This window comes from Acromyrmex echinatior, chromosome 2, assembly GCF_024713525.1.
Source record: "Acromyrmex echinatior isolate Ae372 chromosome 2, ASM2471352v2, whole genome shotgun sequence".
NCBI classification, from domain to species: domain Eukaryota; kingdom Metazoa; phylum Arthropoda; class Insecta; order Hymenoptera; family Formicidae; genus Acromyrmex; species Acromyrmex echinatior.
This window is the reverse complement of record NC_141853.1, coordinates 23,153,523-23,173,312: the sequence shown is the minus strand read 5'-3', so window position 1 is coordinate 23,173,312 and position 19,790 is coordinate 23,153,523. Positions and strand designations below refer to the sequence as shown.

The 19,790-nt window shown below is 27.8% G+C and overlaps 4 protein-coding genes across 9 annotated transcripts; 3 read left to right on the top strand and 1 right to left on the bottom strand.

The window, feature by feature from the left end:
• Positions 1 to 156: 156 nt before the first annotated feature.
• On the bottom strand, positions 157 to 2,747 carry LOC105154611 (15-hydroxyprostaglandin dehydrogenase [NAD(+)]). Its single transcript, XM_011070265.2, has 7 exons — positions 2,608 to 2,747; positions 2,386 to 2,539; positions 2,094 to 2,220; positions 1,813 to 1,919; positions 1,377 to 1,550; positions 663 to 787; positions 157 to 545 (listed from the first exon to the last, which is right to left on the bottom strand). The coding sequence occupies exons 2-7, from the start codon at positions 2,476 to 2,478 to the stop codon at positions 398 to 400; spliced, it is 774 nt and encodes a 257-aa protein (XP_011068567.2). The 5' UTR covers positions 2,479 to 2,539; positions 2,608 to 2,747; the 3' UTR covers positions 157 to 397.
• On the top strand, positions 2,708 to 10,171 carry LOC105154618 (15-hydroxyprostaglandin dehydrogenase [NAD(+)]). Of its 5 annotated transcripts, none has more exons than XM_011070271.2 (8): positions 2,747 to 2,833; positions 4,970 to 5,408; positions 6,425 to 6,546; positions 7,579 to 7,702; positions 7,858 to 7,964; positions 8,282 to 8,455; positions 8,691 to 8,845; positions 9,146 to 10,171. In XM_011070271.2, the coding sequence occupies exons 3-8, from the start codon at positions 6,454 to 6,456 to the stop codon at positions 9,258 to 9,260; spliced, it is 768 nt and encodes a 255-aa protein (XP_011068573.2). In that variant the 5' UTR covers positions 2,747 to 2,833; positions 4,970 to 5,408; positions 6,425 to 6,453; the 3' UTR covers positions 9,261 to 10,171. The 5 variants fall into 5 exon arrangements, with proteins under 5 accessions (XP_087272824.1, XP_011068573.2, XP_087272822.1 ...); XM_087416696.1 differs by having other exon boundaries at positions 4,970 to 5,456; XM_087416697.1 differs by having other exon boundaries at positions 4,970 to 5,572.
• Positions 10,172 to 10,645: 474 nt separating this feature from the next.
• Positions 10,646 to 15,157, top strand: LOC147910656 (15-hydroxyprostaglandin dehydrogenase [NAD(+)]-like). Of its 2 annotated transcripts, none has more exons than XM_087416694.1 (6): positions 10,646 to 12,473; positions 12,692 to 12,818; positions 13,308 to 13,414; positions 13,498 to 13,668; positions 13,830 to 13,987; positions 14,376 to 15,157. In XM_087416694.1, exons 1-6 carry the CDS (start codon positions 12,381 to 12,383, stop codon positions 14,509 to 14,511), a joined length of 792 nt encoding a protein of 263 aa, XP_087272820.1. In that variant the 5' UTR covers positions 10,646 to 12,380; the 3' UTR covers positions 14,512 to 15,157. The 2 variants fall into 2 exon arrangements, with proteins under 2 accessions (XP_087272820.1, XP_087272819.1); XM_087416693.1 differs by having other exon boundaries at positions 13,495 to 13,668; positions 14,376 to 15,156.
• A 589-nt stretch (positions 15,158 to 15,746) lies between these two features.
• Positions 15,747 to 19,380, top strand: LOC105154316 (15-hydroxyprostaglandin dehydrogenase [NAD(+)]). Its single transcript, XM_011069765.2, has 6 exons — positions 15,747 to 15,910; positions 15,975 to 16,101; positions 16,279 to 16,385; positions 17,296 to 17,469; positions 17,990 to 18,159; positions 18,440 to 19,380. Exons 1-6 carry the CDS (start codon positions 15,815 to 15,817, stop codon positions 18,561 to 18,563), a joined length of 798 nt encoding a protein of 265 aa, XP_011068067.1. The 5' UTR covers positions 15,747 to 15,814; the 3' UTR covers positions 18,564 to 19,380.
• Positions 19,381 to 19,790: the final 410 nt, after the last annotated feature.

Sequence of the window (19,790 nt, the reverse complement as noted above, 5' to 3'; positions counted from 1 at the left end):
ACTTCATGAATTCAAACGCTTCGTGTCGCTACGAATCATTCTGAAACGCTCGATGATGCTGTGACATGCTTTACCAAAGGTTTCATTTTAAAAGTTGTATTTTGTATTATTGAAACTAATTGTATCTTTTAGGATTATAAAGTTAAGACAAAAATATAATATTTTTGATTTTTTTAATCCTTCTCAAGATGGCTTAACTCTCTAAAACATTTTGTTTAGCTTATTTATATATTTGATAAAATAATTATAAAAAAAAATTTTAATTGACGAATTTTTTCACATTTTATTGAGATGTTAAAAAATTTTTAAATCTCTAATTATCCAATAAAGTTTTTAAATCTCTAATTATCCAATAATTATAACAATATTTAATCTGCAATCAATTTCACATTAGCGGCTAGTTCTGTGCATCGACTTCAGTTTTTTGCGGCAAAGTATCGGGAAGCTGCACTTCAAAAACCGGTTTTCCATCCTCGCTAATCCATACACTGCCGTTCTGTGCGCATCGAATTACGTATATCAATCCATGAGCAACGCTCTCCACCCTGGCAACATATTTATCTTTTGTATTTTATGTACATACAATTTTTATTAGAGTGCGTCAATTATAAATTATCGTCAATTATAAATTATCGTCAATTATAAATTAGCGTTAATCTTACCTCTGATGTCGATCATTCTGTAAACTAACATTTGAAATATTCTGCGATACATCTTGTGGAATGTCGGTCAAACCGGGACACAGAACAATTACTTTTACATTAGTCCTTTCGTAATGATAAGGTTGCTGTAAAGAAAAAATATCTGATTAAATTTTATAGACTTTTATGTTTTATATAAAATGATTTTTAAGATATGTATGAAATATACTTTTTATATGCATTATTCATTATTGCAGTCTAATTTTAATTTTATTGCTACAACATGATTTAAAATTTAATGTTTTTCTTTCTCATATTCCTTTCAAGTTATCATTATGAGAATTACAAAAATTCAGGTATATCAGAAACAGCACCCATATACACATTTTATCATCTAATAAGATAAAATTATCATCAAATTTCAAAATTTGAAAAACAAGTTTAAAATACAAATTTGTTGCCAAGAAAGAAAAAAAAGGAAATTTTTAATTCCTAAAATTAATCATCCAATTAATCTTCAAAAAAAGATTTCGCAGATTTCTTATAAAAATAGAAATAAACCTTGCTCGGTTTCGAGATATTTGTAGTTTTTATGATTTTAAACAAATGTCTCCATTACCGCAAACATAAAAAAAATCAAACGATAAAAAAACGTGAAATTCTAAACTTTGTGTTATTTATTATAATTGTCATAAATTTTATTATACATTATATTTTTAAATGTAAATTGCTTACCGCAAAGGAACGGCTGAAACTAACCACGGCATGTTTTGTAGCAGAATATACTGGAAGCTGAGATACAGCTCGTAATCCGGCAATGGACGAAATATTTACGATAATACCACCCTTGCCACCAGAATCCTTTCGCATTTGTTGAATCCCCAGAAGAGTCCCACGAATCACAGCTGTCTGTAAAAGCGAAATTAATATTTTGGAACTTTATTCAATCTAAAATTCCCTTATCATACAATTTTATTTTCAATTGAGACACAGTTAGCTAAATTCACGCCCGCGCTTATATGTAATATTTTTTAATAAAATTTTGTATAATTACATGTAAAATGACTTGTTACCAGAAAACATTTAAAAGCTTTCGGTGATATTTGTGATCAATATATTTCCTTACAAGATGTAATTACACAAAGTTGAAACAAGAAGGAAATAAACTTACAACATTAACATCGATAGTTTTGGAAAAATCAGTTTCATTTATTATGCCTGCATTGTTTATTAAAATGTCCAGTCCACCGAGAATGCTAATTGCCTCTTTCAACTTGGCTGCAACAATTAATAGTTTCAGTTTTGAACAAATTTAACAAATATTCCCTAAATGCAAAAGTTATAAATTAAATTAACTTTTGCAGTTTATATAAACAATGTTTGAGTTTTTGTTTATGTAGTGTGTGCATTAATAAAATACAAATTAATAACATGAAATAGACTTATGTTTACTGTCAAATTCGAAATTATTTGTTACATCGCAGCAAAGAAATACAGTTCGTTTGCGGCCAAACTCATTGTTTAAACTCTCTACAGCTTGTTCTCCAATCCATTGCTTTATATCGATCATAACTATCATCTGAAATATTAATAACTATTCTATTAATTTTTACAATAAAACATTGATGAGTTTAACAAATATTTTTGAAAGAAGACTGTATAATATTTTATTACATAATGATTACAACTAATATATTTATACATACATGAATATTATACAATATTATTATATTAAATTACATACCAAAGCGCCATTTCGCAGCAGCTCCTTACTAAATGCTAGACCCACATCACTTGCTGCTCCAGTTACTATAACTCGTTTATCTTTGATCTGCATTACTCCACTAATTTTCCAGTAAACAATCTCTTTCGTGTATATTTCTTTGCTTATGAAAGTTCTAAAACATGTCAATATATGAATTTCCGTTTGCGAATTTTATATTTTTACAATAAAACAGTTAACTACACGAAATCAAGATGTTTCTTTATCGATGAGACCACCAACTGCAATGCGAGTCTTTAACCAGTCCGAGAACCTCCTTGAACCGATATGGAAGAAGTCACTGTTTTCGTTCGGTGATCTTTGACCTCGTGATCTGCATGACGTTCAATTCGTCAGAGTCTCTTCTCTTCATATGAGATTCGTTATCCATGAGACGGCGCAGTGAACATCTTCATCTCCTCATTGTGTAGTAAGTGTAGTTTTAAGTTCAGTGGCATTCGAGAAAATTCGAAACATTCATTAGTGAAGTGAAACCACAAGTTGAACTTTGTATAAATTTTTATAAAAATTAAGAAATGCACATTTAAAAGTCAAAACTTTAGCGATCAAAACTTTTAAACTAGATGCTTCTGTATTAATTTTTTTAATATATATATATATACTCGTAAAAATAAGTAGATGTTCATATAATAATTAAATTAAATATTCATAATAATGAAATAAATAAAATGGCATATATATCGCTTTCCAGAAAACGATTGCACATAAAGACAAAGTTCACATTAAAATTACAGTGAAATTTTTAATCAACGACTGTAATCTAGAAAGGCCATCTAGCGCAACGCAAGAGTTTATATTACAACAAGAGAACCTTGCCAACTCGGAAATTCTGATTTTAATGTGACTTTGCATTCATAGTAAATAAATGAATCTGAAAATTTATATCAGTTGAGTTTTAAAAATGTTTTGGATGTACAATAAAAATATCAGCCAGAAATCAATTGAAAAGGCTAATATAAACTAATTAGCATAAAAGTTTTTATCATAAATACTCTTTGAAACCAAATGCAAACAACAAAATAACAAATAAACTTAGCTTATAAATTATAATAGCTTTATAAAGTAAAATGATCTATTTTATTGCAGTTTTAGGTAAATATCTTTTAAATAAGTAGATTCAAATAAACTTTTGTGCACAAATATTTATTAGTATATATAAAAAATAAATAATTTTATTAGTATATATAAAAAAAATGAAATGATTTTTAAACCAATAAGAAAATTATACTTAAATTTTACACAAATAGCAGATGTAATAATAAAGCATGTAAGAGAGGGACATTTTTATATTTTGATAATACTTTTTAAAATGTGATATATATACCTACATACTTGAAAACAATGAACTATCTCCTATATGTAGAGTAGATTTCTTTTGATTCATTCAAACTGCTTTTAAATAGATAAAAAAAACAGTTTAAAATAGCATCAACCAAATTTATTTATTATTTTATTTACTTTTTCTACATACATGCAAAATTATATTAAAATGAGAATTTTGGACGCTATTGTTTTATCGGACTTTTACTGAAATATTGCTTTAACAAACTTTAATTTTTTAATTAAAAATATTTATTTTTTATATTTAATAAAATATGTATGAGTTTTAACGATAAATATATTGTAAAACACATATATATTTTTTATTAAATATAAAAAATAGTCTTTGTCTAGTTTGAACAATGTGATAATCTTTTACGCAACATAATTCATTAAACAGTATGAAATCAAGTAACTTATCAATAATATTCTACTGACTAATAAACTATGTTAAGAACATGCAAATAGGTATGCACGAGATTTCCAAAAGCCATTGTTTGTGACTGACATATTGATAACGAACGTTATCTTAATATCGATAACGAACGTTTTCTTAAAAAGCATGTTAATGTTTTATGTATTGTATGTAAAATTTACAATAAAAGAAAAACTAAGTACAAGTTTTTAATATTTAATAAGCAACTATTTAATATATCGGCATATCTCGATAAATATATGAATACACACAAATACATAATAATTTATGTATTCTGCATGTGAAATTTAAAATAAAAGCAGTAACTGCTTACATATTTAAGACTGTGCCTTTTTTATATTAAATGTGTATATTCAAACAGTTTGCGTAACTTAAATGACAAACATAAGTGCTCATTAAATCAACTTTTATCTCACAGATATGTCATATCCTCTGTGAAGTATATATAAATTATTATATCATTAATCGTATTTATAAATTTACGTAACAATTTTCTAACAATTTTTCTAACTTATAAGTATAATAGTTTTTAATCGACAGTTTAATAGACAATCATAATAGATGAAACTTTCTTAAATAAACTCAATTGTCTAAATTTTTAATCAGAATAAACATATAAGATTTTGTATTCTCTTATAGAGAAGTCCAAATTAAATGAATTAATATAACAGCATAATAATTACAAAATCAATATATATAATAAAATATTAAAATGAGAAGATAAAGATATATTTTTCTCTCCTCAAAATCAAACAAATTTCACTCTCTCGATCTCTGCAATTTTTCAAGAAAAGGATTTTTGAACTTTCACTTTCCGGGCGCGGTCGCTTTTTCGGTGACGTTTCTAAAAATAAAAGGGACCACGGGACCGACGATATAGTCTGTCGAGGGATTGCGAGAGCACGCATTTACGCACGTGTATGAAGGGCACGCACCGGCCGGCGTCGCGCACACCCGCATGGCACGCAGACGCGCCAATCAATATCGGACTATACCGGGTGTACACCCCGACCGTCTCTACCGTCAGTCAGCCAGTACACTATCAGCCACCAACCACACCTTCCCAGAACTGCTTTGCCGCCCTTCAATCTCACTCTTTTGACGGAGGAAAAACGTGACGTCTGAATCATTGCATCCGAGTATCGCAAGCTAGCCAACTATCCAGCTTCGTTTCATCTCGCTTATATTGCAAAACGTCACACACAACACGAGTGGAGAAATTGAAAAGGTATAATACGGAGAACGGAACGAGCCAATGAACTTTATCTCGACGGAGGTAGAGAATCAGATGACGCATAATAGAACTTATGCTGTGAGCGTTTGTTTAGTGGTATATCGGAATTTTGACGTGAAATTAAATTCAAAAAATTCCATAATATCGGAATGAAAAGTGTAAATAACATTTATTGATATATCAGTATCTTAATTGTTTTCTCGTTGATACCGTCGGTGAAGTTGAAGTGACAGGTGGACGAATGGTGTACTTGAAGCGTGAATGCCTTTTGCCCTTGGAATATGTAGGAATAAATTAATCATTTATAAAACGAAGAATTGAAATTTATAAGAAATAACAGACACATAGTTAGAACTGAAGGAATTCAAAATTCATTGAAATATTTATTTAAAAAACGTAATCATTTTTTTGTCCTCCTCTTGAAATAACAAGATATAAGATATAAGATAGATAAGACAAATTTTTATCACTTTACACAATACGACCAATTATGTAAAGTGATAAAAAGTGATAATTAATAATGCATAATATAGAAGCAACATTAGCATTGTTTGAAAAATGGGGGGAATAGGTTTATATAATAGAACAAAGAAAAAATAAAAAATACACGAAGAGAATTGGTATTAAAGTTAAATAAACAAATTTAAAAATTTAAAAGAATTTTTAATATGCTAATTTTAACGAAATAATAATTAAATTTACTTTAACGGATATATTTATAACACAAGACATATTTATAAACATATTTATAACGTAAAAATTTTTTGGCAGATATAAGTTAATATTGATTTTTTAAACTGATTTTTTGGCTGATCCTTTTAACTGATGTTGTACAGCTAAAAGATTTTTATATATATTTAATATGCTAATATCTTCGTCCAAATTTTCTAATTATAATTTGAACACGCTAAACAAGTACACTCCTTTTCACAATATTATAATAATTTTCTTGTTAATTAAAAACATTAATCCAAAGATACTGATATGTTATTGTCTAATTATATCTTCAGGTACGAGAGAAAATAAAAACTTAAAGAAAATGGAAGCAAAAGGGCGAGTTGCCCTAATAACAGGAGCTGCATCCGGAATCGGTAAAGCGTATGCCATCGAACTGTTGAATCAGGGTGCCAAGGTACATTATAAAATTATAATTTATAAGAGAACATATATATTTAATAATCCTTTATAGTCTCACACTTATTGTATAGAACTATTCTCGAAAAAAAAATTTATAATGTTATTATTTAACTTTTCAAACGAGGTCATGTTTTGTTTTCATGATTTGGAATTTCAAGCAAAACAAGCATTCTAAAGATCTTTCGATTTTGTTTCAAAACATCTGATTTATATTTAGACTTTTCAGACAGAGAAAAAATTATTTACGTCTTTTAGAAAAAATTCGTCATAATTGACGATAAATATATAGTTAAATCGATGATAAGTATATGGTACACATTATATTATTTATTTCAAAAAATATTTATTTGAAAAATATTTAGTTGCATTATTTCATTATATTATACAATATTATATTTTATGTAATCAATTTTTTTATTAATTAATATACTATTTTTGTTTTTAGAATTATTTAATTTTCTAATAGCGTAAACGAAAAATTTCTACCTATAAAAATTTCAATTTGAAACAATTTATATATTATTAACAATATATATATATATATATTATTAATATATATATTATATCTATAATATATATATTATTAACAATTTATATATGTATGCAAGAGTCTTATATCTTTCAAACAATTTATATATTATAATATACAATTTATGTAAAATTTATGTAAAATACTAAGATTATAAAAAAGGTTTGAATCATCCTTCGATTTTTATGTATAAAAATAATTTTTTATACATAAAGTTATTTCGAAATAATGACAATTATTCCTAAAAATAAAGAAATCATCATGTTTTATAACCGTCGTGCTATTGAATTTAATCTTGAGACTATTAGTTTAGATGGCATCAAGATTCTCAATTCCCGTATCCAGCACACAATGGGAATATATTTTTTCAGATTTATTTTGAGAAATAACTCTGACATATTATATATAGTTTCTAAATAAATTTGTATATAGAGAGAGAAATCGAAAGATATAATTAAGAACTTTATTGACAATTTTTTAATTTTTTATTATATACAGGTGGCTATATGTGATATAAATACTGAAGAAGGAGAGAAACTGGTAGAAACATTATCTGAAAAATATGGTAAAGGTCGTGTAATCTTTTCGCAATGCGATGTCACGGATTATCTGCAATTCGAAGGTATGATAACCTGCGATAGTCGTTCACAATTTCTAATCTATCGTCGATTTGTTTCTAAAATCATCACATAAGTGACTAATGCATATATACATATATATATCATTTTTATTTATAATGCAACTGTTATTTAGCATACAATGCAATTCAATTTACAGAATCATTTCAGACAACGATCGCGGAATTCGGTCATATCGATATCGTTATCAACAATGCTGGTATCATGAATGACCGATTTTGGGAGCTTGAAGTAGACATTAATCTTGTAAGCAAACATCCAATAGATTCTTTGCGATCGTCTCTCAGATTTCTTTTGCATGTTCCATTCCAATGTTTCCATGTATTCACATGTTTGTAAAAATTAATCTTTAATGCGTTAAAAGATTTATGACTTCTTATAAAAATTCGTCATTTTTTCGCTTTTAATGTCTCGTTTATTTTCTATTATAATCGAAGTGTATCCTATTGTATTTTATGTATTTTTATGTTTGTGCTTCTTTATTAAATTTAAAGTATTCCTTATAAAGTAATATTTTTATATGCATATTAAAAATTGAGATCTTTTTACAAATATAATTATAGAATGGAGTAATACGCGGTACTTTGCTTGCTCAACGATTTATGGGCACCGATAGGGGTGGCCAAGGTGGTGTCGTCATCAATACTGGCAGCAACGTCAGCATTAACCCTTACGTCAGCGTACCAATTTATTCTGCAACAAAAGCGGCTCTTGTCAGCTTCACTAGAGCTTTTGGGGTAAGAAATCTCTTTTAAATATCTCGATCTATTGATTGCAACTTATCTCAGAATAATAGAATCAACGGTTTTTCAATGGTTTTCATTATTTGAAAGAAGTTAAACAAAAAACTAAAAAATTTGCGTTCAAAGATTTAGAAAATATAAATTAATAACTTATTAACTGATATTTAAAGGTTTCTTTTATTAAATTAATTACAGAAAGGATATACTAATTTTCTTTTCATTTTTTTAGGATCAATATCATGTAGATTTAACTGGCGTTAAGGTGATGGCACTTTGTCCGGGTGCTACAGATACTAAATTGGTACGTGATGTGAATAGAAAACTTCTTTTGGCTCGATATGAGGATGCCTGGCAAAAAGACATGGTTTCATCAATTCCTCAAAGGTATATATTTCACATAATTTCTCTCTCGACTTAATTGTAAAATAAATAACTCATGATTAAAAAATCAGTACATGAACAAGTACATGAATAATAATGAGCAATTGTTATTTTTTAATCCCTTAGTATCATTTTAAAATACTATTTTCAATTAACAATTTAGGAAAAAAGTAATTATAGCATAAAGAACATAGTTATTTTACGTGTAACGATGTTATATAATATCTATCTTCTCCAAGTATAGAAATGTAAAATAAAATTAGCATCATAGAAACAATTTGTAAAAGACAACTGACGTTGCAGGGCGGAACACGTGGCGAAGGCGTTGATACATGTGCTCAGCACCGGCAAGAGCGGAAGTGTGTGGATGGTGGAGAAGGACCAGCCGCCGCATGAGATCAGTTTTTCAAAGCACTAAGAGAGTCCCGAGCGCGTGCAACGATTCTTCCTCGCTTCGCTGCAAATATCTATGCCATACCACACAATTAACTGTAATTTGTATCGAGATATATAGGATCCCATCGCGCCGTCAAAAAGGCGGAAACGCGAGCGAAACGTAATTATTTGTACTTTCGTACCAAAACTTTTAAAAGACCGATGCGTTTTTTTTTATTTTATTTTTTTTAATAACAACAAATGCATTCGAGATTCATCCATCATCTCAGATTTTTGATAGAAAGCGATCCTTTTGATACGTTTTATACTTATTGTAAGCAGAAACCCGCGACAGAGAACGCGGCGAGTCTTCGGATTTGATAATTATGCGAGAGAGATAATCGCGATATTTAAAAAGAAAAAAATAAAAAAGATCCGCACGATCTTTACAAAAAATTACAAAAATCTTTACAAAAATTATGTAAAAACAATGGCTTTCGCTTCCGTCCCGCACCCGCGTTGCAACTTTCCGTCGATTTTTGCACATGCAGGCCTCAACAACGCTGTCATGTCAGCCGAGGATTTTCGAGTCTGAGAAATTTGTAGGAATTTCTCGAGGAATTTCTAAGCGTTGTTAACACCTGTGTATCGCATCAAAATGGAAATTATCGCAATGATATTTCAATCCTGCCGCACTCTGTAACCGTCGCGTGACTTACTCATTTCTCTAACGCACATGTAATATCGACAATTCCTTTAACGCCATTCCGTTTAATGATATATGCTGCATGTAATGTAATCGCGTTTCAGGTCGAGTATAATAGACACACTTTATATTTATTGCTTGTGTGAGGAAGATGAGGGAAGAGCATATTATGAGAGATAAAATAAAACTATAAAGAAATAAGCATTTATTTTCGCGGTCTCGAAGCGTACAAAAAAAGAAGAAAGAAAGATTACACACTTTTATGATGACTAATGCAAGTAACTCTAAATTGACAAAATTCACAAAATGTCGGAAATCTCTTAATTACATCTAAGAAAGAATAAAATTATATATACAGGGTGGGCCATCTATTGGTACGTTTTTAAAAATGCGATCAAATGAGCATACATTGATATTTTTTATTAATTTTTTTTTGTTGTGAAGCTAAAAGTATCCGCGTCAAGAATGAAAAACGATTTCGTTCATGTGGCTCCCTCTACTGGCCTTACAGTATGCCATTCGGTCACCCCAATTATTAATGACATTTTGGACTATTGTTTTTCAAAGCTGGAATTGTCTCACACTTTGGGCCACAGCCTCAATATTCTCGGGTGTGCGCACTGTCCGAGCTCTGGGACCACTTCTGTCATCCACTAACATCCCTTTCTCACGAACTTTCCTCACCAATTTGCGTATAGCTCCTTCGGTGCTCCATATTTCTTTTCAAAATTCGTACAGTTTCGGCGACACAGCACTGACTTTGAAAATAAGTTTTTAAAATTTCAAAACGCTCTTCAAGAGAAAACATGTTGTTTCGTGCCGCGGACGGTATGACTAATAAACTGTCAAAATTTCGGGTCTGTAGCTCGTTCGGTGTTGCCATACGACGAAATTCAAAAACGTACCAATAGATGGCCCACCCTGTATGTATGTATGTATGTATGTGTGTGTGTGTGTGTGTGTGTGTGTGTGTGTGTGTGTGTGTGTGTATACATACATACATACATACATACATACATACATACATACATACATATATACATACATAATATTCGTGTGTAATTCAACAAAAGTGGAATAATAAGTTAAAATGTAAAGCATAACTAGACACAGTTTTTATATTGGATATATTTAGAATCCATTCAATTTTAGGACCTTAATAAAAAAATTGAGAATTGACTTTATTCCAATTTCCACTTTGAAATTCGACGATTCGATGATTCGAGAGTTACATGCATCAGTTGTCTATACCGCGAATGCAATTGAACCGAAATCCGTCGGACAATTACTTCATAAATGAAATTATATATCCGATCATGTCTATAATTTTTCTACAATATTTTGAGGAAGACAGAAATATTTAGAAACGGTATAGCGAGATAGAGTTAGAATCTGTAGTCTAAGTGCGACACTCGACGCGATCACGTTCTTTCGATATTAGGTACTTATTAGAAAAATGAGGGACAATTTATTTGATATGCAAATTGCAAAACTTCGATACATCGGTTAGATGTCTAGCTAGTTGAGTTTTGTTTTTAAATGATATCGCCTATTCGCGTAATCTTTTATTGTAGCTTTCCATCGATAAAACAATCAGTGGTATTTCGTTTTTGTTATATGTTACAATATGTATGTTGCTAATATTGCCAATAAATGCATTGCCTTTTAATAAAATTAACGAATCAGCATATTTACCTCTCTTTCTCTTACACTAGAACATTTTTATAATTTATTTTTTAAAAGATTCATTGTTTTTCTTGTTTCCCTTCCCCCCTCCCCCGCTATTTCTTTCCAATTTTTTTAAATAGCATTTTTATAAAGAAATAATAATTGTAATTTAATAGGAATTATACTACTTTATAGTATAATTCCTTTATTCTTTTATTTTCTTTATATTACGATATTAATTAAAGGATTTTAATATATTTCTTATTTTTATAATTAAATATTTATAATAACAAATCATAAATATTATATTTAATTATGAGAAAAAAGAATATATTTCTTTTTCTAAATTAATTAAATATAATTTATTTTATAATATTTGATTAATTAATTTTATAACATTTGATTCTATTTATATTTTCAACATTTGATTCACATAATACGATTTTATTCACATAATAATAATACCTCATCGGCGTTAAGAAATGAATTGTCTCTCTCATAATATTTTTAGCGGTTTCGATTATATTTCATGCGTTTCTCATGTAACTTCTCTCGTCTAGATGCGCAAATCCGATCTTGTTTACCTCGAGAACAAGCTTATGTTATCCGATTTCTATCCGCATCTGATATTTTATTATATATGATCGACTTCTCGAATTTCAACTTATATGACTTCTCGTTAACAATATCGTCAAATTCATTCGCGTATCGGTGCTGAACGGGATCACTCCGTTATTGTGATTCGAAATTTGCGTTATCTCTCGAAAGTACATTGAACACAACATTTTAATGGAGATTCAAGGGAAAACCGTGCTCATCACCGGTGGAGCCAACGGCATCGGCTATTGCACTGCTCGAGAATTACTTCGAAGCGGAGTGAAGGTAATTAAACAAAAAAAAAAAAATGTTCTATCAACAAAACGAATTTTGATCATATGAATCAAAATTCTGGTTATAATAGAATTTCTAATTATCTTGATTAAATATTTAGTAGATTTAATTATTATAAGTGTTTAAGATTTGTGTACCTTTCTGGTTGAATCTGGAATTTCAATGCAACAAAACTTTTTCCTGTTTATATTTTGTCTTAATAATTGCAGGCCGTTGCAATCATAGATTTGCCCGATTCGAACGGTGAAAATGCAGTTACGGAATTGGAGAAGGAATTCGGTGCGAATCATGCCATTTTTTTTATTGGAGATGTAGCGAATACTGAAGAACTGACAGGTATTATATTAATTACTTGCTAAACATATCAATTTCAATTAAAAATACAAAATTATAAAATACAATACAATTAAATAGTATTATGTAGTATTATATAGTATAATAAATCTCCTATTATAAATTATCGCAAATTACACTTTTTATTTTCTGTACTAATCATCTATTCTAATCAAATAAATAAGTTTAAAATGATATTATTTCTGTGATTAAGTATTTAATATTCTCTACAATGAAAAATTACTATTATAAAAAATCAGTCTGAAATTCATACTCTGTTTAGATTATTTTGCAAATTGCAAATTAATCTACTATTTACGTTGAACATTTCTTAGTCGATTTTCATCTACTAATATCTAATTAATCTAATGATTTAATAATATTTCGGGAGAAAGAGAAATTATATTTCTAATTAAATTCATCTATATAATTTTAATGAAACGTTTCCTTGCGACAAACAAACACATTTTTATGCATTTATAATTTTTGCAGCTTGTTTCAAAAAAGTAATAGAGTCATTCGGCACACTAGACATTATTATCAATAATGCTGGTATCATGAATGACGCGGAATGGGAGCCAATGGTTGATGTTAATTACGTGAGTAACGAATTAGGGATTGATTTATTATTTCTATTTTAAATTTGTTGCTCTTATCGTTTCACCATATTTACAATCAGAAGGGGGTTGTACGTGGCACGATATTGGGCTTGAATCACATGGGAAAGCATAAGGGAGGGAAAGGTGGTACTATCGTCAATATGTCCTCTATAATCGGCCTGCAAGGCAATCCGATTGCTCCAATTTATGCTGGGACAAGTTTTGCCATTATTGGATTTACCTCATCCTTACTGGTAAAATTTTTATAAACAAATAAAAAATACAATTTTAATTGCAAGTTTCCATCTCAAATAATTTGTACTGTACTACCGTTATTTTATGCTGAATGCTAGGATGATTAAACTACTAAAGCATTATGGGCTTTCTTACATTGATATTTTTTTTATATTTCTAGACTTTCTACGAGAAAACAGGCGTACGTGTATTATTAATATGCCCTGGTCTTACAACTACTGACTTGGCCTCGAAGTTTATGTCAAGTAAGATCTATGCAATGGACTTACTTGACGACGAGATCGCTGCCAAGGAGATGACGACAATGGAGAGTCAATCGTAAGTTGCAGTTAGCATATTTCGATATTTCATACAAAAGACATTATTTTTGTATCAAAGAATTACAATAAAACAAATAAATAATAATAAATCTTAAAATAATATAAAAGTAATAAATTAATATTTGTACAAAAATTGATTATTACAAATCAAAATATTACATCTGGTTATAATTTAAATTATAAATTAATGTATAAACATATCTTCTCATAAACCGTATTAAAAATAAATAAAGTCGTCTTTTTCTCTGTTGCGATTCGATTATATTAATTACAGAAATGATTAATGGGATTGAGAAGAAGAGAGATTATTGATTGAAAGGGATCGGATTAATGATTAAGAAGGATTTATATAATGGATCTATACATAATTTTTTTCTGTTTAACAGACCTGAGCACGTGGCAACTGCTATCGTGGAATTGATTGAAAAAGGAGGAAACGGCGCGATTTTTGTCAGCGAAAATAATCAACCTACTTATGCTGTACAATTACCGATTTACACTGATTTGAAGATTTCGGTGTAAAATCAGCAATTCGCAATGGCGAATTATTCTTATTACAGAGATACCAATACTGCGTCTCGATACTTCCATGATTTAAAAATAAATACATTATTCAAACATAATTCTAAAAATAGATTTTATAGTTTTATAGCGCGGCATGAAATTTCAGACCATCAAAATTTTTCTTACAATGCATTACGTTCAGATGTTAAATTCGTTCAGATGATAAAATTTATTACTTATCCTCTATGTATAACAGAAAATGTATAGATCTAAACTTTTAATTATGAAAATAAAAACATTGAATTATATGTTTTAATAAATGTAATATACAACGTATTTATATTACAAAAAGCCGCGAATTTAAAAGATCTTATTGTTTTTTTGGAAAAATTATCAAAATCAATTCTTACCACTTGCACATTCTTGAGATTTGAATTAGCCATAGATAAATAATATTTAATGGGAAAAATTCGTATAAAATTAATTAAATATTGAAAATTCTAAATTTATGACAACATATTTTTAATATAGCAGCTAATAATATAATATTCACTATTTGAGAATAGAGTTAGCGATATTAACAATGACACTTTTCTAGATTCTTTTCCTTTTAATAAAACTGATGAAGCATAGAATGCTAAAATAAATGTGTATAATATACATATATAAAATAGATAATTTAATATATACCTTACCTTCCACAACCTCTATTCTAATTATAAATATACTTTTTTATTCTAATTATAAATAAAAGTGAATATATTATAATTACAATAGATTATAGTAGAAAAACGAAATACTCAATATAATCAAGAATAGTTGAAGATGGTTTGATAAAAGTGTTCTCAATAATTAAATTTAAAATACGTACAATTACAATCAATTTACAATAAAAAGAGTTATTTTTATAAATATTATCTGTGTTAATAATAGGAATTTTGAACTTTAAAAAATCAGATATATATATATATATATATATATATATATATATATATATATATATATATACTATCTATATTTGCCTTTGTATTCTTGCTCTTGTTGAATGCGTGCTTCTATTAATAAACGTAAATATGTGCAACATAATTAAAATTCAGAATCTTTTAAATTTGTACGTAAACATCATTTAAATACAACTTCTAATTATCATAGAACATTTGGTGATAAGTGTGGAAGTTAGATATTTACAAGTTTTAAATATTTATCTTCCTTATAATTTAACTATGCGCCAATCAGATTGTTGATATATAAAAGTATCGCATTTATTTCTAATCCTTTCGATACTTGATCCTTTTAACGCGATAACGTCAAAGTTTAAATAATGGACAACGTACAAAATAAAACGGCGATAGTCACGGGTGCTGGGTCCGGCATTGGCTACTACATTACCGAAAATTTATTACATAAAGGCGCGAAGGTACTTTAGAATTAAAAAAAAAAGAATGGAGTTGGAGTTTCTCATCTGACTTAATAATTTTTAGAAAGTCGCCATCATCGATTTACCGGTAGAACGTAGTTACAACGCGACAGTGACTTTGCAAGAAAAATTTGGAAAAGATCGCGTCATTTTCTTTCCAATTGATGTGACAAACGTGGAAGTCTATACCGGTAATTGTCATATTTTTTAAATATTTTTTACCGGACTATTTCTTTTGTCAATAATTTATTATCAATAATTATATCAATATTTATTGTCAATAATTATGATGTTTATTTTATATTTTTAGATACGAAATATCCATTAAATTAGAAAAGTAAATATTAACTAATTATTTTAATCCTTAGAAACCTTCAAAAAAATTGTCGAAGAACTTAATGGACTCGATATACTTGTTAACAATGCTGGAATATGTCATGACCATTACATCGAGCAAACATTTTCTGTTAACGTTGTGAGTAATAGAGCATTAAACTTTTACTGGTTAATCGAATAATTTATTTATTTTAGTAAGAGTTCTGAAAAACTATTGTAAATAAATATATTAGTTCTGTAGATAGATGAGCTCATTTAAACTTCCTTTTATTTATTATATAAACTGTTCGTATGATTTTTTCATGAAACTCAGCATATAGGGTAATTTGATAATACTTTATTTGAGTCTGAGATCAAAATTAAAAAAATAAATCCAATATAACGGATAAAATTTTTTAAAATAATGTGATTATTATAAAACTCTATTTTAGGGAATTGAAAGTAACACTAAATTTCCAGTCTCTCTCTTTATTTGAAGCACATAAATGCTACGCAAATACCTATCTACTGATTTCAAAACTCTACGATTACGACTCGTGTAATACTAAATTCTCCTTCATATTATAGATTATTATATACCTTTTAAAATTTGACATTTTTATAATGCAGTCAAATTCAACGATATCAAGAACTTTCTAAAACCAAGATTTATATAATAATATCAAATTATTTTTTTGATATCTGAATTTTAGAGTTCTGAGGCCAAAATCTGCGATGCCAAAAATTTTTAAAAATAACAAAAGTCTTTATAAAGTTTCTTTACTAGAAAACTCTCATTTTTAACATGTTTTATATATCTTATAAAATTTATCAGTATATTTATTAAACATACATAATTTTATAAATATTTAATAATTTGATTAATTATAAATATATTAGGTGTTGGAATTAATTCGTAGCGTTTTTTAATGAAAGAATGTTATTTATTTCACATGAGCATTAAAAAATACATTAATGAAAGTACTTCCCATCACTTGTAAAACGCTACGAATTAATTCCAACACCTAATATATAAATCATGTCAATTATATACTTTATTATTTCTATAGATAGCGTTAATTCGCGGCTCGATGTTAGGCATGGATTACATGGGGAAACATAAAGGTGGCAAAGGAGGTACAATAGTAAATATAGCGTCTTTGGCTGGCATTTTTCCTTTCTTTTTATGTCCGGTATACAGTTCTTCTAAATATGCTGTCGTCGGGTTTGGTCTCAGTCTTGAGGTAATTTATATAAAATATGGAATCTTTTACAATATTATCGTAAGCTTTTTTTACAAATGCTGTATTTTTTTTTTAATTGTTTGAAAGAAAGAATAGAAAATACAGATAATAAAAGAAGTTTTAAAAATATTCTAATTTTGTTAAAGGATTAAAGAATATCTAAAAAAATATCTTCAGTTGCATTATATATTTGTTATGTATTTAAATATCAAAAAGTATACCTTTTGAACATATTTATTATCATTAAGAGATATATTATTATGTATTTTTAATATACGACAGATTGTTAAAAAGGCTTCTTGTTTTTTGTTTTGATGTAATTGCATGCAAGTTAGATACCGGACGCAAAATAATTTTATTCAGAAAAAGATATGTCAAAATTCTTTTAAAAATATAATTTTTGCATATATTATTTATATTATTTTCTTATAATTTTAAATTTATTCAAATCATTAACATACTTTATATTAACGATAATCTAAAGTAATAAAAAATTTTACTAACGTAATATCTTTTTTAGAAATTTTATGACAAAACAGGAGTTCGTATTCTTACGATGTGTCCTAGTTTCACAATAACTGCAATGATAATTCAGAAAGATAACAATCTCAATATTGTTGATCAAGATACTGTTAACAAATTTGAGAAGCAATTTGAGGAGATAGCCAAAGATTTTCGTAATCCTCAATCGTAAGTGTACAAAAAACGTAATAGAAATATGAATCTTAAAAGTAATCATATATGCCATAATTTATACATAATTAGGATATTACTTTTGACAGAGAGGAATACCGCTTTTCTTTATTGTATACATTTATTCATTATTTTATTATTGATATTGTTATTAGTACTAAAAATATACACATATTAATATCCTACATAAGAAAAAGAGTCATTAATATTATTATATCATTACTAAAAGTAAAAATTATATTAATATCTTTTCTGAAACATAATACATTTGTTACAGTTCTGTGCATGTGGCACAATCTGTAGTCATGGCAATTCAAAGGGGTAAAAATGGATCAATTTGGCTTATTAAGAATAATGAGCCACCATGTACAGTCGAATTACCGCCGTTTGTTGTCTCTTAAAATTTTTCAAAATAGAATAAATCTAATAATCTGAAATGATCCTTTTTAGGGTCTCGACATCTCGATATTGACTGCAATTTTATTCGAACTAACATCATTTCAGATTTTCAGATTTTTTGAGTGACACGTATAAAGAGATCTTAAAAAGTGTTAGCATTATATAATATAATAAAAGTATTGTTAGATTTTTTTATTGTGGTTTTAATTTTTTAAATGTAATAATTGTTAGATATCGGAATTATGTAGACATTTATTACTAAAAAAAGCAGATAATAACTAAGATTCAAATTGTTTACAATATCTAATATATTTATATTACAACATAGGTATTTTTTATGCAAAATATGTATAAAATAATATGCATTACATATGCAAAATATATGTCAAAACATGTTTTTATAAATTATTTATATTATTATATAAATATTTATCCCTAAAACCAAATAAATACTGATACAAGAGGATGATAAATACTGATGACAAGAGGATTATGCTGGCATTGTCTGTTTGACCAACAAAAATACATTTACTTTAATTTTACAAAATTAAAATTTCTTTTCCATGATTAAAATACACATACTAAATATATCTGCTTGCTTTGGTGCATTTTGTCTAAAATCTAAAGCAGAAGAATACAAAGGAATGTTCAAAAAGTTTAGTTATTATAACCCGAAAATGATATTTTTTTACCACGCATAAATGGATAGAAATTTAACGTTATTACATTTACCTTTAAAAATGCATTTATTATTATTGATATTGCGTTACAAAAAAAGTTACAAGTAATTAGAAAAAAACATTTTCAAATCTTTTTTCAAATATTTTTAATTTTATACTTATAATGTTTTTTTATGTAATTTATATAATATCAATGCAAATTGTTTTAATTTTTTTAATAGTTCGTGACATTTTTACAATGTTAGCGAGAATTAATTGAAAATAAAAAAACAAAAAATTTTTTGATATAAAAAAAGTATTACACTACACACACGATAGATCTTTTGTGTCCGAAGATTTTTCGAAACATTTTTGTTGGAAGATATGCAGAAAAAGAAGCCGGTAACTCACAAAACTTGTTCTCTAGATGTCAAAGTGTTTTTAGGAAAAAAATATAGATCATTATTTAGTTATAAGTAATTCTAATATTTTAAGGAGATAAATACTGAGTACATGATGGTGTTCGTTCAAATGACTCAATCGTGTATTAGGAGATAAGAAAAAAAACCG

Excerpts from the sequence above, each read along its gene's own strand:
- LOC105154611 (XM_011070265.2), bottom strand. The coding sequence starts at position 2,478 with ATGCAGATCAAAGATAAACGAGTTATAGTAACTGGAGCAGCAAGTGAT. Across the intron at positions 2,221-2,385 it reads TGCTGCGAAATGGCGCTTTG|ATGATAGTTATGATCGATAT; the intron begins GTATGTAATTTA and ends TTAATATTTCAG. Across the intron at positions 1,920-2,093 it reads AAATAATTTCGAATTTGACA|CCAAGTTGAAAGAGGCAATT; the intron begins GTAAACATAAGT and ends TAATTGTTGCAG.
- LOC105154618 (XM_087416698.1), top strand. The coding sequence starts at position 6,454 with ATGGAAGCAAAAGGGCGAGTTGCCCTAATAACAGGAGCTGCATCCGGA. Across the intron at positions 7,703-7,857 it reads GGATTATCTGCAATTCGAAG|AATCATTTCAGACAACGATC; the intron begins GTATGATAACCT and ends TTCAATTTACAG. Across the intron at positions 8,846-9,145 it reads GTTTCATCAATTCCTCAAAG|GGCGGAACACGTGGCGAAGG; the intron begins GTATATATTTCA and ends CTGACGTTGCAG.
- LOC147910656 (XM_087416693.1), top strand. The coding sequence starts at position 12,381 with ATGGAGATTCAAGGGAAAACCGTGCTCATCACCGGTGGAGCCAACGGC. Across the intron at positions 12,819-13,307 it reads GAATACTGAAGAACTGACAG|CTTGTTTCAAAAAAGTAATA; the intron begins GTATTATATTAA and ends TAATTTTTGCAG. Across the intron at positions 13,415-13,494 it reads CAATGGTTGATGTTAATTAC|AAGGGGGTTGTACGTGGCAC; the intron begins GTGAGTAACGAA and ends ATTTACAATCAG.
- LOC105154316 (XM_011069765.2), top strand. The coding sequence starts at position 15,815 with ATGGACAACGTACAAAATAAAACGGCGATAGTCACGGGTGCTGGGTCC. Across the intron at positions 15,911-15,974 it reads TATTACATAAAGGCGCGAAG|AAAGTCGCCATCATCGATTT; the intron begins GTACTTTAGAAT and ends AATAATTTTTAG. Across the intron at positions 16,386-17,295 it reads AAACATTTTCTGTTAACGTT|ATAGCGTTAATTCGCGGCTC; the intron begins GTGAGTAATAGA and ends TTATTTCTATAG.